Genomic DNA, 9,697 nt, shown 5'->3' on the forward strand with positions numbered 1-9,697 from the left:
GACACATGCATTTCTATCCTCTCGGAGGCTTTGGCAGATGTGCACCACTGGCAAGAGACTGGAGACTCCCTGCTTCCCTTTCCCTCTGGCGCTGTTCCCTTGCTGTCAGCCTGATGTGTGTGTGTCTAAGTGCCACTCAGGAGGCCCCAGCCTGATGCTGGGGAGCTGTTTCCCCGGTCTGTGGGTGTCTGTGTGCCTGCGCGTGGGCATGTCTGTCTGTCTCACTGTGAGTGTCTCCAGCTGAATCTGTCCTTGACCCTGTCTATCTGAACGTATGGAGGGGGAGGGGAGCTCCCTCCCTCAGCCTCTCCTCCCCCACCCCCACCCGCAGGCGCTAACGCAGCCACCTCCACCGCCTTAGCAGCGCCCTGAGCGCAGTGACCTCGTCTGTCCCTGCATCAGTGACCGCCCCACCGCGCTGATCACCAGGGGGACCAGTAGCTGGCTCCCAGCCGCTGGCCGCTCCCCCCCCCCAAACTTGGGGCCCCGCCTGAGCCCTAGGTGGGTGCGCTCCCCTCCCGGTGGGGTCCACTGGCTCCCCATCTTCCCTTACGTAACCCCACATCTGTCCGCGCCTTGCAAATCACCCTGGACCCTGCGCTGGGCCCTGCACACGGGGAGACTGAGACCAAGAGTCCCACACAGACGGGGGGTGTAGAGCTGACCCCTGGCCAGCGCAAGGGCTCTCGGAGACCTTTCCCGTTCTTTCTCTTTAAGACGTTCCTCCCTCAGACTCGCTTGCTCCAAGCATGAAAAGAGGAGGGGTCCCGCGGGGTAAGTTCCCCTGAGCGCGGTGCAAGTGTGCCCCCTACCCCCGTTCCAAGTCAACACAGGCGCCACGGCTCCCGACCTGGGTGGCCGGGGCCACCAGGGCGGCCGGGGCCACCAGGGCAGAGGACATGGGGCTGGCCGAGCGGCCCAGAGACGGGTTCCTGTGCGCACGGGCCGGCTAACAGCAGGCGAGTCCCTAGCCCCGCGCCCGCCGTGCCCGTATGGGCTCCCAGCCAGCCGCCGTGAGCACTGGGGCTGGGCTCCCGCGGCCCGGCGGGCACGCGGCGCTGTCCGTGGTGCTGCCGGCGCCGGGCGGGGCGGGGGCGGGGCGACGGTAGCAGCCAATGGCGGGGGCGCTGCGCGGGTCGCGGGGGGCGGCAGGCTGGGCGCGGGGCGCACTCGGTAGCGCGCTGCACTCGGGTCGTAGGGACGCTCCTGCAGAGGCTCTGCTCCAGCTCCGTTCCGGCTGCGGCGGTCGTGCCGCTGGCCCCATTTGGCTCAGAATCCGGCCCGGGCCCCCTCGGTGCCGCCCGCCCCGGCCTCGGCGCTCGCGGACCATGTGCCGGGCACCCCCCGAGGAATCCAGCCGGGCGGAGAGTCCGCAAACACCAGACTCCCGGGCTGGGGCCCCTCCCGCCCGCCCAGCCGGCGGTCCGCGCCCGGCCCTGCGCCCCGGTGCCGCGTGAGCCGGCGAGGCCATGGAGCGCGCGCCACCCGACGGGCCGCTGAACGCGTCGGGGGCGCTGGCTAGCGAGGCGGCGGCGGCGGCGGCGGCGGCGGGCGCGGCGCGCGGCTTCTCCGCCGCCTGGACCGCCGTGCTGGCCGCGCTCATGGCGCTGCTCATCGTGACCACGGTGCTGGGCAACGCGCTGGTCATGCTCGCCTTCGTGGCTGACTCGAGCCTCCGCACCCAGAACAACTTCTTTCTGCTCAATCTCGCCATCTCCGACTTCCTCGTGGGTAAAGCCCCCAACCCTCGCCCCCGCCCCAGCCCTGGAGCGCCCCGCCCGCCGGGCCAGCAGGGACTGGAGCGCGGAACTAGGCTGCCTTTAGTTCAGGCACGAGCCCCCGCTAGGGGCCCCGGCCTGGGGAGGAAGGGGCATCCGGGACTCGAGGGGCGGTGGGCGCGAGCTAAGTTCCTTGCCTCCCAGGCCGCGGGGCACGGGCTGGGGAGGGATGACCCCGAGGAAGGGGCAGGAGCGGGCCGGTGCAAGGCGAGGCGCCAGGTTCAGCAACCGCGGGCGCAGCGCTGGCTCTTGCGGTAGCCAAACAAAGGCTGCGGCGGACTCAGGACGCGCGGAGGGCGCTGGGGGGAGGTTTGGAGGAAGGCATGTGGAAGGGGGTTGTTAGAGACGTGTTGGGGGAGGGGGCCGTAGGGAAGGCGGGGGTGGGGTGGGGGGGAGATGCTTCCAGGAGCGCGCTCTCACGTGTCCGTGCACTGCTGCCGGCTGGGAGGCTGGGCGAGGAGGGGGTCGGAGCGCCAGACACCTGTTGGGGCTGCGAGGTGCGTCTGCCAGACGCTCAGAGCGGGGCTGGGCGTTGGGAGTGGCTGGTGTGGCGGCAGCCAAGTGCCCTTTGAGTCAGGAGGACGGCTTTCTTGGTTTCTGAGCTGATGAGGAAAGGCTGTTCAAACCCAGGATAGGGGCTGGGGTCCAGTGGGAGGGAGGGAGGGAGGGAAAAAATTCTCCGTCTTTCTCCCACTGGGGACTGAGAGGGCTGGACAGAAGCCTGGGAAGTACCCAATCCAGGCTCAGGGGCTCATTGTGCCCAAAGGTCCCCATCCAGAATCTTCCCTCCTGTCCCCAAGTCCAGGGGACGCTAATGGGGCTGGGGGCTGGGCAGGGTTTCAAGGTGAGCTGCAGGGCAGTGGGTGTGCCTCAGACGGATGGAGTGGGTGGGTAAGGTGACAGATGCTGGCTCCAGAAAGGTGGTGGCTGCCAGATCCTGCCTGTCTGTACTGTGGTGGGTCCGACCCCAGGCCCCATGCAGCCATGGCCCACCATGGCCCTACTCTTCCACAGGGGCCTTCTGCATCCCACTGTATGTGCCCTACGTGCTGACTGGCCGCTGGCCCTTTGGCCGGGGCCTGTGCAAGCTGTGGCTGGTGATGGACTATCTGCTCTGCACCTCGTCCGTCTTCAACATTGTGCTCATCAGCTATGACCGCTTCCTGTCGGTCACCCGTGCTGTGAGTCTGGGATGGGGGTGCCCATGTTCACTCCTGTGGGAGGTGGTCAGGAGTGGCCACCGGAGGCACTGGGCAGGGGGCACCACTTCTGAGTTGTGGGCAGTGCCAGGTGGGCTTGGTCCCCGCCAGCCTCACACCTGACATGCCAGGCACTCTATATGGCCAGCTGTCCAGTGGGTGCCATTTGCTGCTGGTAGGCCTTGTCCTGGGACAGGCAGGAGGCGCAGTCTGGACCTGGCATCAGATGTCACTGAAGGAAGGGGGGTCACTTCAGCCTCCACTCTGAGGCAGGTCCAAAGTCTCAGGCTGAGGGAGGATCTGGTCCAGAGGCCCTTGGTGGCACCCCCCACCCGCCCCCAGGAAGATGGTCATGGCTCCTGGCTCCATGGGTGTCCCTGATGTGAGTGGCCACCATGAGTTAGGGGCACTCAGTGCCATGTGGGCACGTGGCCAGCGGTACTGGAGCAGAGGGCTCTCCTGCGCCCTCAGCTTCTCCTTGATGACTACATCTGGCACCCGACGGCCCTCTGCTCGGGGGCCACATGCGTCCTCGTCTAGAGAGGCCATGGGACAGAGTGCAAAGAGCATAGTTTCGGAGTCTGATAGGCCTGGATCAAAGCCCAGCTCTGCCCCCTTAGCTGATGCACCTGGTCTCTCCCTCCCTCCCTGAGCCATTGAGAAAGAAAGTGGGGAGAACAATGGGGCTGTTATAAAGATTAAATGAGATGATATCTGAAAAGTGCCCAGCACGGAACCTGGCACACTGTGGGTATTCAAGAGACAGGGACAACACAAGCACCTTGCGTGAGCTCACAGCTAGAGGGAGTGGTAAACAGGCAGCCTGGCAGCGTAACAGGTCATCAGCCAGCCAGGATTCCAGGGGGAGGGGAGAGGGAAGGAGGAGACGAGGAGAAGGGAAAAGCCTCCTGTGAAGGAAGGCTGGCACCCAGAGGCCACCCGGAGCTCCGGGTCCAGTGCTGCTGCTGCTGCAGCTGGTGGCAGCGCTGACCTGGGTCTCCTTCCGTCCCGACCCGGCAGGTCTCCTACCGGGCCCAGCAGGGCGACACGCGGCAGGCGGTGCGGAAGATGGTGCTGGTGTGGGTGCTGGCCTTCCTGCTGTACGGGCCGGCCATCCTGAGCTGGGAGTACCTGTCGGGCGGCAGCTCCATCCCCGAGGGCCACTGCTACGCCGAGTTCTTCTACAACTGGTTCTTCCTCATCACGGCCTCCACGCTCGAGTTCTTCACGCCCTTCCTCAGCGTCACCTTCTTCAACCTCAGCATTTACCTGAACATCCAGAAGCGCACCCGTGACAGGCTGGATGGGGCGCGGGAGGCGGCCGGCCCGGAGCCCCCACCCGAGGCCCAGGGCTCTCCGCAGGCTGTGCGGGGCTGCTGGGGCTGCTGGCAGAAGGGGCGTGGGGAGGCCGTGCCGCTGCACAGGTGCCGAGGCGGCGAGGCGGCCGCTGGCACCGAGGCAGGAGAAGTGGCCCTGGGGGGCAGCAGAGGGGGCACCGCGGCCTCGCCCTCCTCCAGCTCAGGCAGCTCCTCTCGAGGCACAGAGCGGCCCCACTCGCTCAAGAGGGGCTCCAAGCCATCGGCGTCCTCGTCGCTGGAGAAGCGCATGAAGATGGCGTCCCAGACTATCACCCAGCGCTTCCGGCTGTCGCGGGACAAGAAGGTGGCCAAATCGCTGGCTGTCATCGTGAGCGTCTTCGGGCTCTGCTGGGCCCCCTACACTCTCCTGATGATCATCCGGGCCGCCTGCCACGGCCACTGCGTCCCCGACTACTGGTACGAGACGTCCTTCTGGCTGCTGTGGGCCAACTCGGCAATCAACCCGGTCCTCTACCCGCTGTGCCACTACAGCTTCCGCCGCGCCTTCACCAAGCTGCTCTGTCCCCACAAGCTCAAGGCCCAGCCCCACAGCTCCCTAGAGCACTGCTGGAAGTGAGCGGCCCTCCTGGCATCTTGGGGCCCGGGCTTTCCTGGGCAGCGCCCCTGGGTGTGAACCAGGCCTTGTCTCCAGCCCACCCTACGTGCCAAGGCAGCCTCTTGGGCCATCTGCCTGCAGTGGAGGCAGCTTGGCGGGCTGGCCAGAGGGGCCCTCGCTGCCTGAGCTGGAATGTGGGTGGCTTGCCCTGCCACTCAGATGCTAGCCCCACCCCAGGAGGGACAATCCAGCGGTCTCAGCCTCAATGCCCACCCCCCACAGTGGGACTGTGGTGTCCACCCTTTGCACAATTGCTGCTGGTGTCCTTGCCAAAGCAAACGCCTGCTGTGTGCTCCAGGCTGCCTGACCCAGCGGTCTGCCCCTGCACGTGCACACCTGTCTGTACACACCTGCACACCTTCCCCCACTCCAAGCCTGGGCCCCCAGCTCTGCTGCCATCCATCCCCTGCATAAGCCTGGGTCCGGCTCTTTCATTCCTCTTCCCTCCAGCTCTCTCTGCCCCCAAAGTGCCAAGTGGCCCCCAGGAACCTCACAGCCATTCTCTGCTTTCCCATTCTGGGTGTTTCAGGAAGACAAAGAACAAGAAAACACATCCGTGAACTCGATGTTCCTTGGATGTTTAATCAAGAGACAAGATTGCTGAGGAGCTCAGGGCTGGATTGGCAGGTGTGGGCTCCCACGCCCTCCCTCCTCAGGCTGCCGCTTCCGGCTGAGCTGCGCCAGCTGCTTCTGCCCACCCTGCCCCCGGCTCGGGCTGCTGGGCCCTGACTGGCAGCTCTGAGAGTAGCCAGGGTCCCTCAGTACTGCTTGTCCAGCAGGCTGCCCATCCGCTCAACCAGCCTTTCCTGGGGTAGACGGTGGGAGGGCCTCTGCCCTGCCCTGAGGGTCCTGGGCTCACAGGGGCAGTCACAGGGGACGGGGTGGGAGGATGTGCCTAGCGGAGGGGCTGATTCTCCATGTCCCATGCACCCCGTCAGCACTGTGCATGCTCCACTCCCCACAGCCTGCCTGCCGGCTCTGCAGACCTTAAGGTCCACAGTAAAGTGTATTTTTTTAATGGTGCTGATTGCTGAGGACTAGTAGGGGTGGGCCGAGCTCCAGTTCTTCAGTCAGGCCCTGGGTAGACCGAGACCTCCTAGAGGGATGTGTGGCGCAGACCTGTACCCCCTCCTGCTCAGTGTTCTCTTCCCAGGGAGGTATGCTGTGGGCAGCAGACACCAGGGCGTAAGCCTAATAAGGGACCTGTGCCCAGCAGCGCCCCACCTGCCGGACCCATGTTCCAGCTCAGGAGGGGCTCACCTCGCCTGCTGCAGCCTGCCTGCCCCCAGCACAGGGGTTCTCATCTTTCTTGGCCATGATCTTCCACCTGGGGAGCTTCCAGGGCGTGGGGGCTGGAGCTGAGCTCCAAGGTGGAGGGAGGGGAGGCCTACCTGGTAGAGGAGCCGTGCAAAGGCCTGGAGGCAGGATCATGGGGGACAAATAGGGACAGAGAGAAGGACCTGACATGAGCCCAGTCAGCTCTGCGGAAGGGGCAGGCACTGGACCTCACCCCAGGATGGGGGGCAAGAGCAGCCCAACTCAGGAGAGCCAGACTGGGGGGGATGGGGGTCTGGTGCTGCCTCCTCCAGGAAGCCTTCCTCCTTTCCAGCCATAAAGGCCCACCCTGCCGACTTCAAGGACAGCCTCTCCTCTCTCCACTGTGCTGGCCCTGCTTGCAGCACTTCTAAGCACACCTTTCTTCCCATGGCAGAGACTGTTACAGCCGGGTGCCATGGCCCCACGTCCCATGGGGAGATGCAGGACAGCACCAACGGACTTGCACCACTGCTGCAGGAGCTGTTTACAGTGACACTTAGAATGACAGCCTCCTCCCCGCAGCGGTACTGCACTTTCATTTCTCAAGTGCCCCAGAAAACTCTACAGTCCTCAGCTGGCACCCCTCCCCCTCGCTCGCTCTCTCTGTACCACAGGCACCCCTCTGGTCAGGGCAGGCTCCTCTTCTTGGGCCCCCTCCATAGTGACCAGAGGGATGGGCAAGGCTGGGCTGCCCTTGGAGAAGGTGGTGGCAGGGACAGTGCACACGCTGTCTGTGGAGCCCAGAGCTGAGGGAGGCTGCACAGGTAACTTGAGGGGGTGGGGGGCCCGTGCTGCTGTGGGCAGACTAGCCACTGGCCTCCCTGCTGGCCCTGCACCACTGGCCTGACCCCCAGCAGGCGTCATCCCAAAGCCCAGAGCTGTCTGAGCGAGGACAAAAGACTGGTTCTCCGCGAGCGTGCGCGCGGCGCCTTGTGGCCCACCGCACAGCCAGAGCCCTCCCTGTCCTGCTAAATGCCTACAAATTGGAGGATAAAAGCACAGGCTTTCAAGCAATTTTGCCTTCAATCTCTGGAAACTGCTGCTCCCTCCCTGAGCTCCTGCATGGGGACGGAGTCGGAGAGAAGAAAGTCACCCAGCCTATTGGTCCCTGTCCTGCAGCAAACAAACACACCAGGGGGCCTTTCCCCTTGAACCCGACATTGGGAGGAGACAAAGCGGTGGCCCAGGGCAGGCCTGGGGGCCATTCACCATTGGCTCAGCTCGCCTCCCGCTACTGCGGCTGCTCATTGAGCACCTACTGTGTGCCTGGCCAGCTACTAGGAGGCAGATAAACAAACAACTGGCATATAAGTGGGGCCATTCCCTGGGGGAAGGAGACTGCAGGGGAAGTTAACCCCTCAGGGGACTCAGAGCAGGGATGGCCCAGTTCATAAGCCAAGGGAGCCTGTCTGAGGAGTGACAATTTGCTCGTGCCCCATTCACTGAGCCTGGTGGTGGGCTCCCAGCGGCAGCAGGGGCACCCCGCTGGGGTGAGCGGCCATGGGGAACTCAGCAATGCCTCGGACGCAGTACTGTGCTCTGCGTGCAGGTGGGTGACCTGGCTGCCAGCAGGGCCACCTGTCAGCCCTCCTGGTGCTGACAACCAGGCTGGAGGGGCTCAGGCCCAGCAGGGGCCTACAGGCTCCTGGCCACTGGGCCCCTTGGGCTGGCACTGGGGGAGCCCCAGGGGCCGGTTCTGGGCACATGCTGGGTGAGGGTCCTTCCCAGCCTGGGATGGAGAACCTAAGTTCTCAGGGCACCCAGCAGGTGACCCCCAAATCCCCCCACAAAAGGCTGTTAGTCAGTGCTTTCTTTGGGGAGCCAGGGCCATGACCAGGGAGGGAGATGTGGGGAAGCCATGTGGCTGTCTCCTCACGGCCCCCCATCCCAGCCTGACTCTAGTGGCTGGGCCTGGGGGTGCAAATAACCTTTCTATTCACATCTACTGAAGCACCCTACATCCATGCAGCCACCCAGGAGGGGTGCTCACACTGCCCATTCTGCAGCCTCCAGAGGCCGCACCGCACTCAGCAGTCAGTGGGACCAGGGCTCCACCCTCCAGCTCCCCTGGGTTGCCCCCTGGCATCTGGGTCCAGCAGCAGCACCGCACCGTCCTGGATGGGGAGCACAGTGGGGAGAGCTGTCCTCGAGACACCTGGGAGGGCTCGCAGGAAACCGAGCCCCGGCTCTGTGACCTTAAGGGAAGGGGAAAGCACAACTGGGAGCCCACTGTGCTCTCCACTGTTGTCCACAGGGGTTGGGGAGGTGCCCCCGCCCAGTCGGGTGTGGGGGAGACAAAGCAGGGGCGAGGTGGGTCATGGAGCTGGAAGCCCACTGCCCAACTGCCCAGGTCAGGCATTTACTGTGCTTGAGGAGAAACTGAGGCCGGGGGCAGGGGAGGCTGGGCATGGAGCCCAGATATCCTAAGGGCACCTGGCCCTCTCTCGTCTCTGTCCCCGTGGTCTAAGTGGCCAGACAGTGGCTCCTGGGCCTCGGTTTCTTTTCCTCTGCAGAATGGGCTTGGCCACACTCAGTGGGGTAACTGGTGCAGGTGTCAGTCACTGAGCTGCTCTGCCTGGGACCCCAGGTATGGGGTCACCCACTGTCCCTGTCATTACTGAAACCGCCCCGTAGCTCGTGGGGCCTGCACCTGTGCCCAGCGGACAGTGCTGTGCTAACCTGTCAGAGCGCACCTGGGCCACACGCCTCCCAGCAGGTGGTGGCTAGAGGGGTCACCTCCGCTGGCCCTTCTCTGGCCCTTCCCCACAGGCTAGCAATGGGCACAGGATGTGGAGTGGGCTGGGCTCCCACAGCCCCAGGGAAGCAAGGCGTGTCCAGAAGTCGGGCCTCAGTCTGAAGTCTGTCAGACACACATCTCCGAGGGGCACAAAAAGATCCTTCAAGAGAAAAGAAGGGAGAGAGATGGGCTTTGCACGTCAAGAGGAGGGAGGCGGTGGAGCCGAACTGCCCTGACACTAAGTCACGCCGGTTTCCAAACTGAAACACGACCCAGTTCATGCTCTTTAAACGCTTGCACTTTGAATGCTGGGCCATCTTAGTGCAGCAACGCCTGGCTGGCAGCTGAGCCTGGCTGAGGCACTGGGGGAGGCAGTGGGTGGGGACGTGCCAGCCCTCCTTCCAGGGGCCCAGAAGCCAGGGTAGGCAGGTGGGTGGTGTCTCCCCACTGGCCCCTCCTGGTCCACAGGCTTCCTTTGGATGGTGTCAAGCTGTCCCGGCCTCAGTGGGCCTGTCGCACCCAGCAGGCCAGCCAAGCCTTGGTCACATGCTGGGTGCTGCAGACGGCAGACGAGAGCTGCAAGGCTCAGAGGCTTCAGTGGGGCTGCACACTTTCCTGCATCCTATATGGCAGGAAAGGTCACTGGGCAGCCCAGGAGGAAGGCAGGGCCAGACACCACGTCCTACAGGAGC

General features: G+C 64.6%; 1 protein-coding gene across 1 annotated transcript; it reads left to right on the forward strand.

Annotated features, from left to right (window-relative positions):
• The first annotated feature begins 1,110 nt into the window (after positions 1-1,110).
• On the forward strand, positions 1,111-5,969 carry HRH3 (histamine receptor H3). The gene is made up of 3 exons (XM_074318207.1): positions 1,111-1,731; positions 2,793-2,959; positions 3,998-5,969. The coding sequence occupies exons 1-3, from the start codon at positions 1,470-1,472 to the stop codon at positions 4,910-4,912; spliced, it is 1,344 nt and encodes a 447-aa protein (XP_074174308.1). The 5' UTR covers positions 1,111-1,469; the 3' UTR covers positions 4,913-5,969.
• The last annotated feature ends 3,728 nt before the right edge of the window (positions 5,970-9,697 follow it).

The sequence above is a fragment of the Rhinolophus sinicus genome, linkage group LG13 (genome assembly GCF_036562045.2).
Source record: "Rhinolophus sinicus isolate RSC01 linkage group LG13, ASM3656204v1, whole genome shotgun sequence".
In the NCBI taxonomy this organism is placed as follows: domain Eukaryota; kingdom Metazoa; phylum Chordata; class Mammalia; order Chiroptera; family Rhinolophidae; genus Rhinolophus; species Rhinolophus sinicus.